The sequence below is a fragment of the Helianthus annuus genome, chromosome 6 (assembly GCF_002127325.2).
Source record: "Helianthus annuus cultivar XRQ/B chromosome 6, HanXRQr2.0-SUNRISE, whole genome shotgun sequence".
In the NCBI taxonomy this organism is placed as follows: Eukaryota; Viridiplantae; Streptophyta; class Magnoliopsida; order Asterales; family Asteraceae; genus Helianthus; species Helianthus annuus.
The window spans coordinates 34,687,380-34,711,890 of NC_035438.2; the positions used below are offsets into that span (position 1 = coordinate 34,687,380).

At 39.4% G+C, this 24,511-nt stretch overlaps 1 protein-coding gene across 1 annotated transcript; it reads left to right on the forward strand.

The window, feature by feature from the left end:
* Positions 1 to 449: 449 nt before the first annotated feature.
* LOC110944612 (protein FAR1-RELATED SEQUENCE 2-like) lies at positions 450 to 4,601 on the forward strand. Its single transcript, XM_022186267.1, has 10 exons — positions 450 to 627; positions 871 to 930; positions 1,840 to 2,076; positions 2,151 to 2,362; positions 2,446 to 2,504; positions 2,822 to 3,080; positions 3,181 to 3,410; positions 3,481 to 3,682; positions 3,841 to 3,867; positions 3,936 to 4,601. Exons 1-10 carry the CDS (start codon positions 450 to 452, stop codon positions 4,599 to 4,601), a joined length of 2,130 nt encoding a protein of 709 aa, XP_022041959.1.
* The last annotated feature ends 19,910 nt before the right edge of the window (positions 4,602 to 24,511 follow it).

Below are 24,511 nucleotides of genomic sequence, written 5' to 3' on the forward strand. Positions count from 1 at the left end.
CCATCCATACAACCGATATGGATACAACAGGAACCCAATCTGGCTATCAAGCGGATACTGAGGAGCCACTAGTATTCCAGGCCCAACCCCAGGAGAAACCCAAGCCTAAAAAGAGGAGAAGACTCCTGGACTGGAAACGCGGACGAAGGAAGAAGCCAGCTGCCCAGAAGGTGAAAAAGACAGAGGATCCAAAAGACAAAGGAAAGGGAAAGGAAGTAGGGGAAAGTTCCGGTCAAGCCCAGGAGATGCCACCTTGAGAAGAGCTTGATAGGAAACTGGCGAATTGTGACCTTATCGGACTTGCTAACGAAACCCTTTTCAATTTCCCCGCCCAATCACAACTTCCAATTAATTTGGAACCTGCTATTGCGGACCCTATTGTCAATCCCCAACCTTTCACAGGGCAGTTGGAAGAATGGTGGACGAGCGACTAGCATTTTCAGAACTTCATGAATAACCCCAATGTTTACTTTCCCCAGTTTGATCCTGAACCTGCACCATTCCCACCTATGAGTGCGGATTACGTTGCCGAATTACGCCGCTACGGCGAGGAACTGGTGGATGCGGGAAATCGGATTCGGGAAGTAGGGGAAAACATCACGTGGAAGTACGACGAGAGGGAGCGTCGTTTCTGAGAAGCCAGTTAGCTGAAGATAAAATGTTTTTGTATAATAATAATATGTAGAATATATATATATATATATATATATATATATATATATATATATAGTAGGAGTTGTATAGAAAGTCTATTTTTCCTAGAAAGTCTAGGAAGCAATAGTAATTGGACATGTGTCATTGATGTATTTTAACTAGAAGGACAAACATGTAATTTCACAATTTAATTTTATATTTGGTAATTATATGCAGTTACTGATATTTGCATGATCTTGTATGTAACCGATTATGTGCATGATTTTACGGATTATGGTTGTTTTTGAATCCAAATCTCTACCAAATATCACGAACTGGAAACACATATATATTTTCGATCCTTTAATTCTTCACCAACATCATTCATATTCAATAACTTTTAAGATTCGATCCTTTTATTCTTCACCAGCATCATTCATGTTCAATAATTTTTCAGAGTGAAAAATCATGGCTTCAAACACCCTTGCTGATGGTGGAGATGGTAATTTTATTTTTTTTCTTTACTTTTGTAGTTTTTTGTGTTGTTTATTATCATTTATCTGCAAAAACAGTCAGATTGTTCTTGGTGGCGTGTTTTAACAGACAGAGAGTTTGAGGTTGTTCTGTTAAGTGATTTAGGTGACTCATGTTTTGTAATCTGAAGATCAATTTTTTTAAAGATATATAATGGTGTGTTTTAAATCACATATTTGTCATTTATATATGCCAAACCATCAGCTTATTCTTGGTTTTGTGTTTTAAGTCTTTCTGAGGAACCATCAGTCTGATATATATAATGTGTCTAAACAGTTATTGAGGTTGAAGTCATTTTTTATATAGTTTCTCTTGAATGATGTGTTTTAAAAGTAATGTATTTTAACAGTAATGTGTTTTAACAGATATTGAGGTTGAAGTCATTTTTTTTAGTTTCATTGAATGGTGTGTTTTAGCTTGCATTATGTTTGTTTTTTCCATGGTTATTAGTTTCTTATCATTCAGGTTAGATTTTTTTGTTTTGATGTGTTATATATGCCAAACCATCAGCTTGTTCTTGGTATTGTGTTTTAACTATTTCTAAGGAACCATCAGCCTGATATATGTTATGTGTTTTAACAGTTATTGAGGTTGAATTCATTTTTTCCTATAGTTTCCGATGAATATTGTATTTTAAAAGTAATGTGTTTTAACTATAATGTGTTTTAACAGATATTGAGGTTGAAGTCAATGTTTTTTATAGTTTCATTGAAGGATGTGTTTTAACTTGTTATGTTTTTGTAGATGCACCCAATTACCAATTACGTGGTATTGAACAAGTTTCTCCAAACTCTGGAACAAAGAGATATATTCCAGATTCACCCTCTTCGTTGACGCCAGCAGAGGGCATGTTATTTGACACAGTTGATGCTGCGTATAACTTTTACAAAGCTTATGCAGAAGCTGGAGGCTAGACTGTTAGGAAGGGCACACAGCACGAGAACTGTGGTATTGTTATAAACAAGTATTTTTTTTGTTCAAAGGAGGGTCAAAAGAGTTTCGACCTGTCGATACTTTAGCCGAACAGCCGTCTGATAGGTGGGTACGTAGGGTACAATCTAAAAGGACCGGATGCCAAGCTGCGATCAGAATAAAGCTTACCGATGCCAAGAAGTATTTGCTGTATCATTTCACAGAGGCGCACAACCATGATTTTGTGCACGAAGAAGATTTACATCTTCTCAGGGAAAACATGGTATTAATCGTGCGCACGAAGAGATGATAAACAAGATGTCAAATCTCAACATTGGTCCTGTTCCTGCATTTAACATTATGAAGGAAGTGTATGGTGGGTTCGACAAAGTCGGTGCGACAAAAGTCGATTTTAAAAATTTCAAGTAAGAATTAAATCTGTTTATCGGAGAGTTTGATGCTGAAATGTTTGTCAAGCGACTAATGAGGAAAAAGGAGTTTTTACCGAACTTCTCTTGCGCATATGAAACGATAGACGAAGGTGTGTTGAAGTGCATTTTTTGGGCCGATGAGGATATGAAGAGGAATTATTAAATGTTTGGAGACGTTATATCATTCGATGCTACCTACAAGCGGAACAAGTATCGACGAGATTAATTTTTTACATTTTCATTGTGTTTTAAATGCTACTGTGTTATAAATTCATTATCATATTTTGTCATTGTTGATTGTTTGTTTGCAGGTATAACATGATGTTTGTCCCTTTCACTAGGATTGATAATCACAATAGGAACGTCACACTTGGTGCTGCAATTCTCGGTTCTGAAACGGCAGAGACGTATAGCTGGTTACTTAAGGCGATCAAGAACACATATGGGTACGCGCCTCCCGTAATCGTTATTGACCAAGACACTGCGATGAAAAGGGCTATAGCGGATGTTTGGCCTGAGTCGAGGCATCGGTTATGTATGTGGCACATCATGGATAAACTCACTACAAAGGTCCGTTATGTCTATGACAGTGTTTTCTTTTTTTTACATGTGTATTTTGTACTGTGTTTTAATTTTGTTTTTTAACGTACATGCTAAAATATTCCTTTAGGTTGGGGCTGCCCTGTGTTCAAATACAGATTTCAGGAAAAGATTGTCTGCAGTTGCTTGGACTGATTCTCTATTGCCCGAAGCGTTTGAGACTGAATGGGCAGCTATTTTAAATGATTTCGGTTTAACCGGCCATGAATGGCTGACGTATATATACGGGCTACGTGAATCATGGATTCCAGCTTACTACCGCGACGAAGAAATGTCTGGTCTTATGCAGACATCTTCTAGGTCCGAAAGTGAGAATCACTTTTTTTGGCAAGATTAGCAACCCAAAGTGCACGTTGGTTGAATTTCTTAGCCACTTCGACATAGCTGTTGAAGCGCAAAGACACGAGCATCGAAAAAACGATCATGACACTCGATACACCAACCCTGGAGAGTGGAGTGATTTTGTTCTCGAGAAGCAAGCAGTTCAGATATATACCAGAACCATATTTTTTGATGTTCAACTCGAGATTCAACATGCTATTCATCGTTGTACTAGTATCAGATTAGATCACGTCAGTGATTTCATTAAGTTTTTATAAAGGATCTCGATCAGCCATGTTCTTCGTTCTTCGAGGTGATATTGTGTTTTAGGTTATGTATACATTATTTTTATTTTTTTAATTATCCATCTTTTATATGAACTGTGTTTTATGGATATTCCATGTTACAGGCTATGATACGCGAGGATGATGTTACTGTTAAGTGTAACTGCAACAGGTTTGAGCAGTTTGGATTGTGTGCAGACACATTTTGTGTGTGTTACAGATTCTTGATGTAAGGGAGTTTCCGAAACAATATATATTGAGGCGTTGGACGCGTGAAGCTGTTCCAAATAGTTCCCCCGGGTCCATTCTTACGGATGGTGGAGATCCAGATCGTAGTGAGGAGGTTAACCGTTGTGTTCGTGAGATTAGTCACGCAACTAAGTATGTTGTGAACAAGTTGATTTCAAAATTTGATCAGTTGTGTAATTTTTGTGATCATATCAAGCAGTTTATGTCAATCGCTGATGAAGCTCAGATAAATGCACCTCCCAAGACACGACGTAATCGATTTGCTGAACTTCTGGGAGTTGCTCCAGAGAGCACGGCCACTATCCGTGTTCCAGTTGGTACCAGGTTCAAGGGTTGTGGTTCTCATAAACGCCTCAAATCTCAAAAGGAGCGAGCCATAAGTCAGTCTGGATCTAAACGTCGTCAATGTTCATTATGTAAAAAATATGGTCATAAGAGAGTAACGTGTTGGAAATACACCGTGGCTGTGCCTGAGCCAGGTGCTTCGCAGAATGCTGAAGGTAATGATGCTACAATTGCTGAAGGAGACGCTGATACAGTTGTTGAACGTGATGGACCTGGATCAAATGATGCTGATGATGTGTTTTACACATCTGGAAACGGCGCAGATATGGATGATGAAGACATGGCAGAGTAGGATCTTTTTTATCAAACTGTTAAGTCTTTTGCTGAACTATTCAATTTTCTGTTTTTTTTTCTTGTGTGTTTGTTTTGGATTTTCTTTGGTTGATTTTAAGACGTGTTGGGTTGGACATTTATGTTCTTGTTGCATTGTGTTTTAGTGTTAACTTTGGTTTTTAAATAGCTTCTGGTGTTTTATATGATGCTTGTTTTGTTCGTGGTTTTGGTATACATGTTAATTTTGTAAAGCTTTTAAAATGTGTTTTAACTCTGTTTAAATTATAAAGACTTGATGAAAAAGATAGGCTGGATTCCAGATCATAGTATTTTCATAATGTATATAGGCTGTGTTTTAATAGTTCATACATTAATACAAACTGTATGTCTTATGTACATCCAAACAAAGTAACATTATCGACATAAATTCACAATTTCAATGAGTTTCAAACTGTTATAGTTGACATTTTTATCGACAGGAAACAAAAAAATAACACTGAACACACTGAACATATTCTAATATATAAAAATCCAAAATATAACACCACCAACAAAATGTTAAAACTGTTTTTTTAAACCACCGCCAACAAAGTGTTTTAAGTTGAAAACATCCCATTTTAAGTTACTTATCCAGTCTTTCTTTGATTGCGTCGAAGGCTTTTGCTTCTAGCCTCTTTTTTCATCGACCGACAACTTTTTATATTTAGCAACTTCAGCTTCAACAAAACCTTTGTACTCGTTTGCGTCACTTAGGAGCAGCTTCGTAATATACTTATGCCTGAGATCATCAATTTCTTTGCTCTGCCTGTATGTAATCTCACCCGCATCAGTGCACTCGTTTGAGAATCCGCATTCCCAACCTTTTCCAGCTACGCCCTTGTATGTTTCCACATGGCGCATCAGGAAAACGCCACAATCGATTACATTATGTTTTGTACGCCATGGCATCTCCAATCATACCGGCTCAACTTTACCGATCGCCCCGCCCGCTGGATGCCCATTTTTTTCCAAATACACCGATAAAGCATCACACTGCAGGATAAACAATTTAATCAGAGATGTGTTTTAAAACTAAATTCATGTAAATGCAAAGATTATGCCATAGGTTTGTTTACCTATACCCGTAATTAACAAAGGGAATAATTTAAAATTCTGATGAAGTGTGTTTTAAGTTCATACTATTGTTATTATGTAGTCTCAGATTTCACTGTGTTTTAAAGTATTATTAGTGTTGATAAAGTATATTTTCAGTGTCAATTGTGTTTTAACATCAAACTTTAAAATTCTGCTAAAGTGTGTTTTAAGTTAATAATATTTGTTATTATGTTGTGTCACATTACACTGTGTTTTAAAATATTAATAGTGCAGATAACGTATCATTCAGTATCAATTGTGTTTTAACATCAAACTTTATACATATAGAACTTTATGTACTATCTCAAAATTTTTTCAGGTTGTTTATTGTGTTTTAACAAATATTTAATCAATTGGCATGCATTTGTATAACAAAGGACGCTTGTATTTTATATATATAGGGGCGTACCAATTTTTCCGGCCGTTTGTTGTATTTGGCTTGCATCGACACATCCTTAGCGCTGTTGTCCAAAACCTCTACCTTCATGTCCCTTAAATTAAAACATACGCAATAGAAATGATCGTCGTGTAAGACTGGAACAAAGATGAGCGACTTGTCAGGTATCTTTTTCACATCAGCAGAAATTAAGACCGGTTCCATGTTTTCTTCGAATGCTTTTGACCTCCATTTTGCACTTTTTTTGTAGTCGTCTTCATTCTTCATTTTAAGTTGATTGTGTTAAACAATATTACAAAAGTATTAAACTTATATTAAAAGGTCATTATGATCAGCCTTACCAACATATATACTGAACATAACAGGCGTGCGATGCTCCCATTTTGCTTGAATTTTTCCTCATAATTCAACAAATCCGCCCATGCGCTTATTACCAATATGTGCAATTCCATTCCCGGCATTAATGATTCGACCGGAGATCTCATAACTGGCACTCCTCTCTTAGTTCTAAACACAACATCCCTAATGTATACAAACAATTTTTAAACAACGTGTTATAATAATTTCAGATGAATCACTTTCAAACATTGTGTCTTAACATTTTTTGTAGAAACATTCGTATTATAAATTGCATTTTTTATAACATACCACATTGAACCCCAGGCTGAAAACATGTATGAGCTGACCGAGACCTCATCGTTTTCAAGCTTTGCCCTAATCTCTACTGCCCCTTTCACGTATGGAGACCTTAGAGTATCGGTCAACTCTGTTTGTCTTTGCGGTCTTACTTCCCGCTTTCCAAGGTCCAACTCGCGTATAAGCTGCCCACGTCTAATGGAATATTCATATTCCTCCTGTGTTTTTTGGGAGATCGGTGTGACAACGAGTGCGGGCTGCTCCACTACTACAAGCCGAGTCGTCGGTGTGGTTGTCTTGTCAACCGTCTTACATATCTCTTCTACTAATGAAGGTGTCCACTGCGACAAATGTGACATATCCACATTCTCCTTATTTGCCTCTTTTTCTGGTGTTTTATCTGTAGGAGTTTGTGGTTGTCCAGTTGTCGTACATGTCGATGCAACCTTTTTCAGCTTCTCAGTCCACAATGTGTGTTTTTCTTTTAATTTCTTACTTTCGGGGTACAATTGGAAACCTTCCGTAAAAGTGTCGATTATCCATTTCACACTATCGTCAAATTGATTGAAGAACACTTCCAACATTCCCACATGCACCTGATTTACATCAACCAAACTTTACACATTATCATTGTGTTATTTCCCAATCTAAAATGTGTTTTACCAGTCTGAAAATGTGTTTTACCAATCAGAATTGTTTTTTTCAATCTGATTGTGTTTTACCAATCAGGATTGTATTTTTTTTGCATGCTGAAAATGTGTTGTCTTCAATGTGTTATAAGGTGTTGCATGTGCCACATTTTCAAAAAAAAAATGTTTTAAGTAACTTCTTAAATGTATTTGAATGTTTTCACTTATACATTATAGTCGTGTTTAGTATAATAAATTGGAAAACTATAAGAGTACCTCGTCGCTTTGGGTCGCTTGTGGTGTCGATCCATATTCAGATACCATAGGTGACTTAATCCCCGGCTGACTTTGTTGTGTTTGCCCCTACTCGCCGGTTTCAATGCAGTATTTCTCTATATCGGATGTATCCACAACAGGAACTGTTTTTGGGCCAACATCTACGTTCATGCATTTTTCAAACTCTGCATTGAAACCCACATTCACGGGAATTTCTTCGACAACGGGCGCAGTTTCCGGACCACCTTCAACATCGCATTTCTTCTCCACAACCGGATCGGGTTTCGCCCGTTCTTTTTCAATTTGATTTTTTTTCTGTACCTCTGAGACCGTAGGTTTACCATGCGTTTTACCGGCCTGCTTCACCACAGACTTCTTACTTTTAACCGCATCAGATTTGCTAATGTGTTTTACATTCTTGGATAAATCTTTCTTACATGCTTTCACTTCTTTTGCTAGAACATCTTCATCAGACTTTTTTGCAAACGGATAGCTTTGTTCTGGATTCAAGTCATATGCTTCCACTAACGTTTGATCAAACCTCACCGAGTCCAACTTTATGCTGACTCCGTCGATATCTTCCTCAGTGATATCTTCGATGAGATGAGCCGATCTTGGCTCATCTTCCTCGTATTTCTTTTGGTCACGTATCAACGCTGCCTGTAAATATGACGAACAAACTGATGTCAGATGTGTTTTAAGGGTGTTATATACAACATATTGTGTGTTAACAATCCTAATGCTATTTAACAACATCTTGAATGTGTGTTATGCCACATTACATCACATTGTGTTTTATACAACATGTTGTGATTATATTGGAGCTGAACAAAAACTTTGAAGTTGAAATATGTTAATGTGTTTTACCATCAAACAGATGTATTTTAATGCACAATCATAGTGTGTGATTAGAAAATTATATATGCATTCACAACATACCACTAGCAAAGGCATTGGTCCAAGAAAGGGTTCCTTTGATGTCCATGTTTCCACCGTTCGATCCAGACACCTGATCATGTACTCACACCAGTTAAAACTTCTGATATCCTTCCCTCGATGCAAGGCTGGTAGAAACTTCATATTAATTGATGAATTCGTAGTTGTCTCTCCTAGCAGTGTGTTGTAGAACAACAAAAAGTTTAACACAAAGATTCTCCCGCTCGCTTTTTGGCCCTGCATGTATGTTTTGAATTGAACAGGCGTCAAACGTGTAGGAGTGGTTTCGAACTGTCCTTTCCATTCCGCCACAACCTCATGGAAATCTGCCCTTGCTCTCTCAACCTCCTTTATTTCTTCATTCCCTCTTGGTACGCCGAACACATCGTTCACCAATTCCTCCGTTATTTGAATGTGGTGACTACCGCAATTCAAGACCCGTGTTTTAGTGTCGTAGTTATTTACTAACCACCAACCCAGAGTTGATGGAATCAGACCCATTTTAAACCCCAGTATTGCCCCGAAACCTATGTTTCTGACAGCGGCCCGTTGATTTTCGTTCAAAGATCAACTCCCTCATGTGCTTAAGAGCTAATCGCAAGGTTAGTTTCCCGTCTGAAAGTGGTATGTAACTTTTGACCGTTGTTGAAATCTTGCGTGTTTGGCAGTCTATGCTTGACCTAGTAACTGTGGGTCGTTGTGGTTTTTCAACAACTTGTGGGATATCACCCGACCTCCTTTTTTTCCAAGGTGGGTTGTCAAAATCATCATCTGTAACACCTCGAAAATTTACGTCCTATAATGTATTGACACGTGTCATAAGCCAGAACGTGAGAAAGAATACTCTAGAGGGACTAAAGTTGACAAACATAGAAAGTATGTGAATTCAAGGGTTCAAAATGTCAACAAGGGATAAATATACTTTACAGTAACCCTACATGATGCTCATACCTTCGAACGAATAAATCATGGATCATACGGAACTAAATGTGGAAGAAAGTGAAAGATTACAAACTACAGGGGTTAAATGTGTCAACATGTTTAAGTTGTACCTCTGAGTGACCTTTTAGCAAACCCGAGGCTTTGTAACGGTAAATTATGCTCACTAGAATGCACGACAAAAATTTCATAAAGTTTCGTTGCCGTATGAGAAGGATATGATCAAATTCGTTTAAGAGGGGTTAAAAGCGTTAACGTTGAAAATTATGACTTTTCGGGTAATAACAAAGTGACCAAGGACTTAACACAATGGGTAAAAGTTTCGAGGCCCTTGTACGTAAATAAGAAGGGCTCATAATTCAAGAGATAAGTTAAGTTGCCCTTTCGAAGAGCCAGGAGCCAAGCATGCAATTATTGAAAAGATTGGAAAAAAGATCAGAAGGCCAACGCGGGGCGCGTAAGCCTTGTCTAGGCCTTACGCGGGCCGCCTGGCTTGTCCAGATGCAGAAAACGTGGACAGAAGCACTGTTCAGCCTTGTAACCGACTTTGAAAGATCTTTTCAGCAGCATGGGCGCCCCCTACTTACTTTTTAGGCCTTAGGGACACTTGTGGATGATCCATGATCAGTAGTAGACTTGTTTGGCAATGATCTAAGGTGATTAAATCACTATATAAGGCCCATGAGTTGCTACATTGTGTTCATTCCTTCCTTCTACATTTGTGGAGCTTTCTGGAGCACAAGTGTCTTCCCTAAGCATTCCTAATCGTGCATAGGACTTCAGTAAGTATGCTTAACCTTTCTTAGTTAAGTTTTTGCTTAGTTTTAGCTTAAAAGTCAAACCGTCGTAATTAACGGTTGACTTAACGATTAATCACTAATGGTCTAGTGATTAGTCGAATCAAAGGTAGTTATAAGATGGTAATCATGTGGGCTTTAAACCCTTGAAAGGGCACCCTCTGATTCCCACTCTAACTAGATCAAATGTCGGGTCAAAGTTGTTTAGAAGAAGTCAACAGAAGCTTAATTTTTGAACTAACATGTAATTAGCAATGTAGAAGGCATGTAATCTATTTTATCACTCATATAACTTGGTAATAAGTATAAGAACTGGTCTAAGCTTGTTTGATCTGACAATTTTCTGTTTAGACCCGGTTCGGAACCGAAAGTCGCAAAACCTTGACTTTTGCTTTGACTTCAGTTCTGACCCGTTTTAGTAGAGTTTAGAAATGCTTTAGGACTTCCTTAGGACCAGGTTACATGATAGTATAACCCTCTGTGACTGGTTCATTGATTGTCCGCTTCGTTTACAAGTTTCCGTTAATTGCCTAATGTTTGACCATAATGCCCTTTTGGTCATAAAACGAGAATTTTGGGAATGTGAGAGAGCAACAATCTTTGTTACTGATTTATAAACATGTCCCTAAAGTTTCATAGCAGTTCGAGGTCCAGAATAGGAGTTATGCTAAATAGCGCAATTAAGAAGCTTTTGTTAATTAAACGGCGCACTTAGCATAAAGCCTATCTAAAACTCAATTTCGACACCAAACCTTTTACACATTGATGTAATATAATATTTTGAGATTTTTAAAGATTTTTAATTATTTTTAACCTGCTCATAACCTAAGGTTATGACATTGATTCGGTAAATACCGATTATACCCTTTTCGGGCTTAAAATGAGTTCTACATAGTATTTTGACACAAATCCAATTGCAACTGATTTCATATAACAAATAAAGTATTTTGAACTTTATAACCTGATCAGAAACTCAGATTTCCTGTTTAACCCGGAAATCGCTTAAAATAGCTTTTTACGCGTATTAAACGCCTAGTATAGCTTTAAAACCATTTTGTCATATAAAGACTTATTACCTACTGATGTAATTGGTTAAAGTAAGTGGTTTTACTGATCACTTCAGACCCAAACATCAGAATTATAAATAATCTCTTTTATAACCTTTAAAATGACCCAAAATACCCCCTACGGGGCTTATATTGAGATTAAACTCGTTTGGGGTATAATGGAAGGTATCCTTATGATATCACAACATATTCAGGGCATATTAACTTAGGAAACCTGTAAGTGACTCTCATGGTTACCCGTTACGCTTTCTGCGCGTTCGGTTCGGTTTATGTAACTAGTTTACATAAATTAGCCGAAACGGGTCAAACCTTATCATTTTTATCTCAAAATCCAGAAGGTGTTTAGTTTACCCATATTATACAAGTCTTTAAACTTGTCGAGACTAAAACACATTCTATTCCGGTCTTCGCCTAATCGTGCGTTCGAACTGTATCTTTCGTTAAAACTAACCGGCCTAAGTTTAGACTTAATTAAAGACCCGTTAGGATTCTAATAGGTTATTATAAACCTTCGTTCCAGAATAGGAGACCCGGTAAAAGCTACCCGCACTTGCTATTTGTGATTGATACTTGCAAAGGTAAATACTTTTAACTTAATTTCCCTTATACGGGCTTGGGGTACGGTATATAGAATACCGCTTGGTCCAGCATTGAATCTTTAATCGAATAGAGATTAAATCATTGATATGCTTTGTTTTGAAATGTTTTGTTTGCTTAATGCCTTTGGGGGGTTAATGACCATGTCCCGGATATCCTTGGCATCATCTTACGAGATGGCCACGACCTGAGCACGGGGTGTAGGCGTACACCCGTCGGTGCATAAATGAATAAATAATGTGGTGTGTCTATTAATCTTTAACCCGGTCTACGGATCGGGCTACTGAACGCATAAGGAACATGTAATTCGTTTACAAGTATTATATTCAAATAATTATCCCTAGTTATAAAAGTTTGTGCCTCGTGCATTCAAATCAATTTTATTAAACTTTCAAACTGAGTCGGTTGAATGTATTTACCAGTGTAAACTGACGTATTTTCCCAAAAAGGTTAAGTGCAGGTACTAAGCGAACTAGGCTGTCTTTCTCCTAGCGTCCTCAATAAGTCTCGCAAGCTTGGATGTCAAACTGTTGAACATGTATCCTATTTATTTTGGATCCCTTGTGGATTATTTTCAACTGTTTGTGATACTTGATATTACAATTTTATTCGGTTGAAATATATCTATCTTTTGCTTCCGCTGTGCATTTAGATATTGTGTTGTTTGACTGTAATGTTACCAACTACGTCACGATAATCCCCACCGGGCCCACCGGTGAAACGTGTAAATATCGGGGTGTGACAGGTTGGTATCAGAGCCAACATTGAGTGAATTAAACACTAGCCTTTTGTGTTTAATCTCAATGACACAATTGCACATACTCGAGTCTAGACAAGAACTTAGGACGAATTCGAATTGTTGCATTAGTTTGTCCTTTATTGTTTGTTGTTGATTTCAATTGTTTAAGCAGGAAATATGCCACCGACAATCAGAAGAGGAGGAAGAGGCAAAGGGCCAATCACTACCCACAACGATCACGAGGCCGGGCCTTCTCACATGTGAGCTCCTGCCAGCACAATGAGTGCCGATCCTCAGAGAAACAGGAGGAACCTTTTTGAGCCCGCTAGACGGTCTATCTCGCACAGTTCAACACCTTCTTACCGTCACTCTTTTGGGCCGAACTCGGAAAACGGGCCCGATAACCCTCAACCTTCATTCATACATCTCCAGCGTTCTGTTTCGCACCGTTCCTTTGGCGACCCTACTCCTGTCTTTCAGGGCCGGTTCAACCCGGCAGACTATGTCCAAGAACCAATAGGTTTTAACCCATTGGGACCGGAGGACCACTTCTCAGAAGACAATGCAATGGACATGGACGAGGACACGGATCCCGTCGAGCCTGCAAGAGGTACCCCCAACCATCCCATCGAGATCTCTGATGGATCATCCTTCCATGGAACACCCTATCAGGGTCCAGACAGTTACCAAGCAAGATTTAACCAGTGTGAGTGGTACTTCACACCATCTCACCATTCTTCACCCCACCAGCAGCAACAACAGCAGTAGCAGCAGGATCCCTCCAAGGATTCACGTTTCGTGGCAGTTACGCCACCGCCCCCACCGCCGCCAGTTCATCAAGCACCTCCGGATCCTCCAAGGCGTAGGAGAACAGGCGCGCGGATATCCGCACGAAGAGGGGATTTTCACTTTAGCACCCCTCGACACTCCAGTGGCAGTCATTATCCGCCACTGCATGAAGACCCACTAATGGGTGGACCTTCGAACCCAGCTGCAGAGGTGAATTCTGCACCAGTTGCACCACCTCCGCCACCATTTGGTTATGATAACCCGATACCTACATACGCCGGTTCCACAACGTACAACCCGTTTGAGCAGCCAGCTCACACTCACTACAACTATATTGGTGTCGACCCATACATAGAAGCGGCGGCAAACTACAATGCCCTTCATCCCGAAGGACCTTATGGAACTCCTTGGGGAATGGGATACTCAACTCATGGGTATCCAGTACCTGCTAGACCTCCGACTCAGCACCTATCGCAGCAGCCACGTTTTTCCCCACCGGAGCAGGAAGAAATCCTCCACCATTTGAACAGGGTGGAACGAGATTTTGAAAGAGAACGTAAGAACAACCGTGGATTCCTTATGGGCCTGGCAAACCTGTTGAAAGGAAAGAAGAAGAGGGATCATTAATCTCTATATGTATTATTGTATTTCCTATCTCAATCAAGTCCCTACGTGGACATTTATGTGTGTATTTAGTCCCTGCGTAGACCTGTCTTTTAGTCCCTGCATGGACTTGTCTTTCAGTCCCTGTGTGGACATCTATCCTAGTATTGGTCCTTGCGAGGACTTGTTTTCTAGTTTAACCCCTGCGTAGGTAATTCGTCTATTAAAAGTCCCGTTTAGGGCAGTGTGTAATCCTTTTTATGTTTTAATGGAATGGTAAGTTTATGAAATTCATTTTTGTCATTATGTGCATTATATATGAAATAAATAATTCAAAATCATTCCTTTTTAATATAGTCTGCCTACCAAATATTAAATAAGAATCTTAAAGGTATAACCTAGCTTATATGTCTCTATAAGACTTGGCCAAGATGGTAAGACCTGTTAAAAGATTCAAATCCCTGTTAACCTCTGGAAACATGTTAACACTCCTGGCAGACGTGGTTCGTTAAAATCACACGCGTCATTCTTATATAAGGATCCTTCAACGGATTCCAAAACCTCACTTAATGATCTATAAATCAGGGGTTTAAATCATCAATTAAGATGATCATATGTTAGTAGTATAGTGCCTACGGGCCATACTCATTGTCATATAAGACAAGAGACAGTAGTAGTCTTTGACTCCCTGTCAAGAAAAGGTAAAGAACTATGTTCAAACCTTCACGCCTTGATTCCCTGAAATCATGGCTTATAATTTAGAACGTCCCTGTGACTAGGCTTTTGTGCCACTAATAATATTGTTTATAATTAGGATAAGTTACCTTAAAATCCTAAATAAATGTGAGTAACAAATTAACCAAATATGGTCTATGTTTACCATGGTTAATGAATTACCCAATAAGGGCAATTCCATAATAAACTCCCAAATAAATTTTTGTCATTATCTTATGTGACAGTTCAAGATACAATGGCTGATTCGGATGAAATAAATAGTCACCCACTGGAGAACCAGAATGATGCTCGAATTAATATAGCGAGTGCTGAACTGCAAGTTTTAATTGATAATGCTGTTGCAAAAGCCTTGGATAGGCAGTATAGCGAGTCGAGCGGTACTCGGAGTAAGACTCTATCCGCACTGCATTCTAAGCCCAAGACTCATTCTGAGGCGCATAGCAAGCCTCCCTCCAAGAAGGAAGACCCAAAGAAAGATGATGACGATCGTCACTCTTCAAACCATCATAGTGCCCCATCTCAAGGTATCGTGCTGAAACAAGGACCCCGTGATAAGGGTTGCTCCTACAAATACTTTGTGTCATGCAAACCCAGGGATTTCACTGGGGAAAAAGGGGCTATAGACTGCATGACTTGGTTGGATGAGATGGACACAGTGGTTGATATCAGCGGATGCGCTGAAAAGGATGTGGTAAAGTTTGTGTCGCAATCGTTCAAGAGTGAGGCCTTGGCCTGGTGGAGATCATTGATTCAGGCTACTGGGAAGGTTCCACTGTACAGTATGTCATGGGAACAATTTGTTGCCCTCATCCGAGAGAACTACTGCCCTCAGCATGAGGTAGAGAAGATTGAGTCAGATTTTCTGTCATTGGTCATGAAGAATCTAGATTGCCAAGCTTACCTTACGAGCTTTAATACAATGTCAAGGTTGGTTCCTTATCTGGTGACCCCGGAACCCAAAAGGATAGCTCGTTTCATCGGGGGTTTAGCCCCGGAGATCAAGGCAAGTGTAAAAGCCTCTCGGCCAGCTACTTTCAGATCTGTAGCTGATATATCCTTGTCCCTCACACTGGACGCGGTCAGGCAGAGATCGCTGAGGAACACGGATACCGAGAAAAGGAAGCGTGATGATGACACTTCACATCGGTCAAGTAAGAAGCACAGAGGGAACAATGACCACAGGAAGGGGTTTGGTTCTAAGAAGGATGGGCATCAATCTGGAGATAAGCCCAAGTGTAAGATTTGTCAGAAGTACCACTTTGGGAAGTGCAGATTTGACTCAAAATCCCAGTCTCAGTCGAGGCCTTGTGGGATTTGCAAATCCACGGAACATAAGACCCTGGAGTGCAAGAAACTGAAAGACGCAACATGCTACAGTTGCAACGAAAAGGGACACATTAAGACAAATTGCCCAAAGTATGCAAAGAAAGCTGATGAGGGGAAGAAGACTAATGCTAGGGTCTTCAGAATGGATGCAAAGGAAGCTGTGCAGGATGATAACGTGATCACAGGTACCTTTCTCATAAATGATGTCTATGCAAGAGTACTTTTTGATTGAGGAGCTGATAAATCTTTCGTAGATAATAAGTTTTGCAAATTGCTGAATTTACCTGTTAAAACCTTAAGTGTGAAGTATGAGGTGGAATTAGCAGATGGCACATTAGAAATGGCCTCAACCATATTAGATGGATGTTCCATATCCATTAAGAACCACTCTTTTCCGTTGTCCCTAGTTCCTTTGAAGTTAGCCGGTTTCGACATAGTTTTGGGTATGGACTGGTTATCTCATAACCAGACCCATATTGTCTTTAATAAGAAGCAAGTGGTGATCAAGGCTCCGTCTGGAGAGTCACTTACCGTTCAGGGAGATACCCGGTATGGACTGCCGGAGCAAGTATCTATGCTCAAGGCCTCCCAATGTCTGAAGAAGGGTTGTGTCATCTATATGGCACAAGTAACCCTTGATGAGCCGAAACCCAAGATTGAGGATATCCCTGTCATTTCTGAATACCCTGAAGTTTTTCCCGAAGAACTACCTGGTTTACCACCAGATAGGCAAGTAGAATTCAGAATCGACATTATCCCTGGAGCAAGACCTGTTGCTAGAGCACCTTACAGATTAGCACCAACAGAGATGAAGGAATTGAGAACACAATTGGATGAATTGCTAGCCAAAGGTTTCATTAGACCTAGTTCGTCTCCTTAGGGAGCACCAATCTTATTTGTCAAGAAGAAGGATGGATCCATGCGTCTGTGCATCGACTACCGTGTGCTTAACAAGGTCACTATCAAGAATAGGTATCTATTACCCAGGATCGACGATCTGTTCGATCAACTTCAAGGGGCAAGCTACTTCTCTAAGATCAATCTGTGGCCAGGCTATCACCAACTGAAGGTTAGAGATGAAGACGTACACAAGACTGCATTTAGGACTCGTTATGGTCATTACGAGTTCCTAGTGATGCCTTTTGGGCTCACTAATGCACCAGCGGCATTCATGGATCTCATGAACCGTGTCTGCAAACCATACTTGGACAAATTTGTCATCGTCTTCATTGACGACATCCTCATCTATTCAAAGAATCAAGCTGATCATGAGAAGCATCTTCGATGTATTCTTTCACTACTTCAACAGGAGAAGCTCTATGCCAAATTCTCTAAATGTGAATTCTGGCTTCGAGAAGTCCAATTCCTTGGACACGTGGTTAGTGAGCGTGGTATCCAAGTGGATCCCGCTAAGGTGGAAGCTGTCATGAATTGGCAAGAGCCGAACACACCCACAGAAATTCGCAGTTTCTTGGGATTGGCAGGATATTACAGGCATTTTATCGAGAATTTTTCAAGGATTGCTGCACCCCTAACTTCTCTGACTAGGAAGAAGATTAAGTTCGACTGGGGACCGAAGCAACAAGAAGCTTTTGATATCCTTAAACAGAAGCTAAGCAATGCACCGGTGTTGACATTGCCTGATGGAATAGAAGAGTTTGTGGTATATTGTGATGCATCACACACCGGGATGGGATGTGTGCTTATGCAGAAAGGCAAGGTTATTGCCTATGCTTCACGTCAGTTAAAGGTGCACGAAAAGAATTACACCACCCATGACTTGGAGTTGGGTGCCGTTGTATTCGCACTGAAACTATGGAGACACTATTTGTATGGCATCAAGTGTGTGATCTATTCTGATCACAAGAGCCTCTAGCATCTGTTCAACCAGAAGGATTTGAACATGAGGCATCGAAGATGGATGGAAACTTTAAATGATTATGATTGTGAGATAAGATACCATCCTGGCAAGGCGAATGTAGTTGCTGATGCCTTGAGTCGAAAGGAAAGGATAAAGCCTATAAGAATCAATGCCAAGAGCATTGAGATAAATAATAGTTTGAATGAAAGGTTGTTAGCTGCACAGAAGGAAGCTGTACTAGAAGCTAACTATCCTAATGAAAAGCTAGGAGTAACTGAAGAATAGTTATCCTATGGAAAGGACAGAATTCTAAGGTTAAATGGACGAATATAGGTTCCAGTTTATGGAGGACTTCGAGACGTTATCCTCCAGGAAGCCCACAGTTCCAAATACTCCGTTCATCCTGGAGCAGACAAGATGTACCAGGATTTGAAGGCAAACTTTTGGTGGATAGGCTTGAAGAAGTCTATAGCTACCTATGTAGCTAAATGTTTGACATGTGCGCAAGTCAAAGCTGAACATCAGAAGCCGTCAGGTTTGCTGCAACAGCCTGAACTTCCCAAGTGGAAATGGGAAATGGTGACAATGGATTTCATCACCAAGTTGCCAAAGACAAGGAAAGGAAATGATACGATATGGGTCATCGTAGATAGACTGACTAAGTCAGCACATTTCCTGCCCATTAAGGAGACTTATATCTCCGACATGCTAGCCCAATTGTACGTAGATAAGATTGTATCTCTACATGGCGTACCTGTGTCTATTATCTCTGACAGAGATACTAGATACACGTCACATTTTTGGAAAAGTTTCCAACAGTCTTTGGGCACGCGCTTAAATTTTACTACGGCTTACCATCCTCAGACAGACGGCCAGAGAGCGTACAATCCAAACTTTGGAAGACATGCTTCGTGCATGTGTGATTGACTTAGGTGGTAGCTGGGATAACCACCTGCCTTTAATCGAGTTCTCGTATAACAATAGCTACCATACCAGCATTAAGGCTGCGCCTTTTGAGGCCTTGTATGGTAGGAAGTGCAGAACTCCCGTTTGTTGGGCGAAAGTTGGAGATGTCCAACTGTCAGGACCACAAATAGTCTTTGAAACGACGGACAAGATTGTCCAGATTCGTGACCGTCTGAAAGCTGCCCGAGATCGGCAGAAAAGCTACGCAGATTTGAAGCGTAAACCTTTTAACTTCGAGGTAGGTGACAAGGTACTGCTTAAAGTATCACCTGGAAGGGAGTGATGCGATTTGGTAAGAAAGGCAAGTTAAGCCCGAGATACATAGGACCCTTCGAGATCATCGAACGTGTCAGATCAGTTGCCTATAAGTTAAACTTACCTGAAGAGCTCAGTGGTATTCACAATGTATTTCACATCTGTAATCTGAAGAAGTGTTTCGCTGACGAATCACTAGTCATACCACACACAGATGTACACATAGATGAGAGCTTAAAGTTTGTTGAAAAACCCGTGTCGATCGAGGATCGACAGGTTAAGAAGCTTCGAAGGAAGCATGTACCTATTATAAAGGTAAAATGGGATGCCCGTAGAGGTCCCGAGTACACGTGGGAAGTAGAGTCCACGATGAAAGAAAAGTACCCTCATTTGTTCCAGTAAATCTCGAGGTCGAGATTTCTTTTAAGGGGGTGAGGATGTAACACCTCGAAAATTTACGTCCTATAATGTATTGACACGTGTCATAAGCCAGAACGTGAGAAAGAATACTCTAGAGGGACTAAAGTTGACAAACATAGAAAGTATGTGAATTCAAGGGTTCAAAATGTCAACAAGGGATAAATATACTTTACAGTAACCCTACATGATGCCCATACCTTCGAATGAATAAATCATGGATCATACGGAACTAAATGTGGAAGAAAGTGAAAGATTACAAACTACAGGGGTTAAATGTGTCAACATGTTTAAGTTATACCTCTGAGTGACCTTTTAGCAAACCCGAGGCTTTGTAACGATAAATTATGCTCACTAGAATTCATGACAAAAATTTCATAAAGTTTCGTTGCCGTATGAGAAGGATATGATCAAATTCGTTTAAGAGGGGTTAAAAGCGTCAACGTTGGAAATTATGACTTTTCGGGTAATAACAAAGTGACCAAGGACTTAACACAATGGGTAAAAGTTTCGAGGCCCTTGTACGTAAATAAGAAGGGCTTATAATGCAAGAGATAAGTTAAGTTGCCCTTTCGAAGAGCCAGGAGCCAAGCATGCAATTATTGAAAAGATTGGAATCAGATCAGAAGGCCCACGCGGGGCGCGTAAGCCTTGTCTAGGCCGTACGCGGGCCGCCTGGCTTGCCCAGATGCAGAAAACGTGGACAGAAGCACTGTTCAGCCTTGTAACCGACTTTGAAAGATCTTTTCAGCAGCATGGGCGCCCCCTACTTGCTTTTTAGGCCTTAGGGACACTTGTGGATGATCCATGATCAGTAGTAGACTTGTTTGGCAATGATCTAAGGTGATTAAATCACTATATAAGGCCCATGAGTTGCTACATTGTGTTCATTCCTTCCTTCTGCATTTGTGGAGCTTTCTGGAGCACAAGTGTCTTCCCTAAGCATTCCTAATCGTGCATAGGACTTCAGTAAGTATGCTTAACCTTTCTTAGTTAAGTTTTCGCTCAGTTTTAGCTTAAAAGTCAAACCGTCGTAATTAACGGTTGACTTAACGATTAATCACTAATGGTCTAGTGATTAGTCGAATCAAAGGTAGTTATAAGATGGTAATCATGTGGGCTTTAAACCCTTGAAAGGGCACCCTCTGATTCCCACTCTAACTAGATCAAATGTCGGGTCAAAGTTATTTAGAAAAAGTCAACAGAAGCTTAATTTTTGAACTAACATGTAATTAGCAATGTAGAAGGCATGTAATCTATTTTATCACTCATATAACTTGGTAATAAGTATAAGAACTGGTCTAAGCTTGTTTGATCCGACAATTTTCTGTTTAGACCCGGTTCAGAACCGAAAGTCGCAAAACGTTGACTTTTGCTTTGACTTCAGTTCTGACCTGTTTTAGTAGAGTTTAGAAATGCTTTAGGACTTCCTTAGGACCAGGTTACATGATAGTATAACCCTCTGTGACTGGTTCATTGATATTTTCCGCTTCGTTTACAATTTTCCGTTAATTGCCTAATGTTTGACCATAATGCCCTTCTGGTCATAAAACGAGAATTTTGGGAATGTGAGAGAGCAAAAATATCTGTTACTGATTTATAAACATGTCCCTAAAGTTTCATAGCAGTTCGAGGTCCAGAATAGGAGTTATGCTAAATAGCGTAATTAAGAAGCTTTTGTTAATTAAACGGCGCACTTAGCATAAAGCCTATCTAAAACTCAATTTCGACATCAAACCTTTTACACACTGATGTAATATAATATTTTGAGATTTTTAAAGATTTTTAATTATTTTTAACCTGCTCATAACCTAAGGTTATGGCATTGATTCGGTAAATACCGATTATACCCTTTTCGGGCTTAAAATGAGTTCTACATAGTATTTTGACACAAATCCAATTGCAACTGATTTCATATAACAAATAAAGTATTTTGAACTTTATAACCTGATCAGAAACTCAGATTTCCTGTTTAACCCGGAAATCGCTTAAAATAGCTTTTTACGCGTATTAAACGCCTAGTATAGCTTTAAAACCATTTGGTCATATAAAGACTTATTACCTACTGATGTAATTGGTTAAAGTAAGTGGTTTTACTGATCACTTCAGACCCGAACATCAGAATTATAAATAATCTCTTTTATAACCTTTAAAATGACCCAAAATACCCCTATGGGGCTTATATTGAGATTAAACTCGTTTGGGGCATAATGGAAGGTATCCTTCTGATATCACAACATATTTAGGGCATATTAACTTAGGAAACCTGTAAGTGACTCTCATGGTTACCCGTTACGCTTTCTGCGCGTTCGGTTCGGTTTATGTAACTAGTTTACATAAATTAGCCGAAACGGGTCAAACCTTATCATTTTTATCTCAAAATCCAGAAGGTGTTTAGTTTACCCATATTATACAAGTCTTTAAACTTGTTGGGACTAAAACACATTCTATTCCAGTCTTCGCCTAATCGTGCGTTCAAACCGTATCTTTCGTTAAAACTAACCGGTCTAAGTTTAGACTTAATTAAAGACCCGTTAGGATTCTAATAGGTTATTATAAACCTTCGTTCCAGAATAGGAGACCCGGTAAAAGCTACCTGCACTTTGTGATTGATACTTGCAAAGGTAAATACTTTTAACTTAATTTCCCTTATACGGGCTTGGGGTACGGTATATAGAATACCGCTTGGTCCAGCATTGAATCTTTAATCGAATAGAGATTAAATCATTGATATGCTTTGTTTTGAAATGTTTTGTTTGCTTAATGCCTTTGGGGGGTTAATGACCATGTCCCGGATATCCTTGGAATCATCTTACGAGATGGCCACGACCTGAGCACGGGGTGTAGGCGTACACCCGTCGGTGCATAAATGAATAAATAATGTGGTGTGTCTATTAATCTTTAACCCGGTCTACGGATCGGGCTACTGAACGCATAAGGAACATGTAATTCGTTTACAAGTATTATATTCAAATAATTATCCCAAGTTATAAAAGTTTGTGCCTCGTGCATTCAAATCAATTTTATTAAACTTTCAAACTGAGTCGGTTGAATGTATTTACCAGTGTAAACTGATGTATTTTCCCAAAAAGGTTAAGTGCAGATACTAAGCGAACTAGGATGGCTTTCTCCTAGCGTCCTCAATAAGTCTCTCAAGCTTGGATGTCAAACTGTTGAACATGTCTCCTATTTATTTTTGATCCCCTGTGGATTATTTTCAACTGTTTGTGATACTTGATATTACAATTTTATTCGGTTGAAATATATCTATCTTTTGCTTCCGCTGTGTATTTAGATATTGTGTTGTTTGACTGTAATGTTACCAACTACGTCACGATAATCCCCCACCGGGCCCATCGGTGAAACGTGTAAATATCGGGGTGTGACATCATCTGAATCTTCTATCGTGTTACCTGACAAAACACCAACACATCAAGCCGATCAGCAAGTCAGACTTTTTAGTAATTAAAATTAGTTCATAATTTCAATTTACCGTGTGCTATTTCTTTACGCTTATTGACTGTTGGTATAACCTCACCCTTTTTTGTTTCGGTTTGATTCCAGCCTTTTTCTCCTTCTGCTTCTTACCGGTTTCGCTACCCTTCTTGCTCGCGTCGGCTGAAAGAAACTCATAAAAGTTGATGTTAGTATTATGCATTGTGTTTTACCACAACAAACATATGGTTTGTCGTTCGTTCATCTAACTTACATATGGGCATTTCACGTTTTTCGAGCGGTTCCGACTGTAAATCTACATTTTTATCCATTACATTCGGAAACAGATTTGCAATGTCAGACAGAAGGGTACCAGTAGGCGGTTGTTGTGTGCAGTCTAATTTGTTGTCTACCGTTTTTGTAGTTTTGTTAACAGGTTCAACTGTTAGTAACAAACAAACACAACTGGTCAGACAGCTAACTATATAAGTAACCCCCCACACTTTCCGCCACAACTAACCGGACCTTGTAAAGGTGATGCTTCTTCTGTGTCTGATTCATCCACCATAATTGCTTTGTCAGGTTTGTTGCCGGGTTTTTTTGAAAGCCATTTTCCTTTTACTCTCTCACTCTTTCTCCGTTTTACTGAAAAACAGTTGTTTATGCTTTATAAAACACAATTCCTAATCCCACATTTCCCCTTTTTAATCACAGTTCATTAGATATATCCAAAGTTAACACATCAAGCATAATTGTAAAACACACATGTACCAGTTCATGAGCAAACCCATTAGCAATCAAAGTTTTTAAAACACAGTCACCAATCCCAACTATCTTATGTATAAAGCCTAGGCAAACTGTGTTGGATCTGAGTTTCTTTTTGATTGTATTTTGTGTTTGAAGTTAAGATGAAAATGGATGAGTTGTGCAGCGGAATTAAAATGAAAACAAACTTTGCATACAATCAAATGAGAGTAATACTTTAATCAAACATCTTTTACACAATGAACCGAATGATTGAATTTAATTTCAACAACGATTACAAAGATAGATGTATGAATGCAAACTCCCCCTCAGCCCGAGCTCAGTAGTTTGTTCGTGCAAAGAAGACGAATGATGTAAAGAGCTAATAGAACAGTACAAAGTACTGAACTATTTATAGGCACTTGCAAACTACTGAGCATCTTTGCTGACATCACCATGAAAGTGACATCTAACCTCCTAACAAACTCTAACCTCTGATCTATACAGACACTGCTTGTGTTAACTACTGCTAATACATTCTATTACAAAACAGACTTTAGAACAGCTGCTGCAACCTTCTACTGCTGTGAACCCAGCAGCACTTGTCCGGATCAGCAGTGCTTGACTCAAGGCAGTAGATTGAATCAGCAG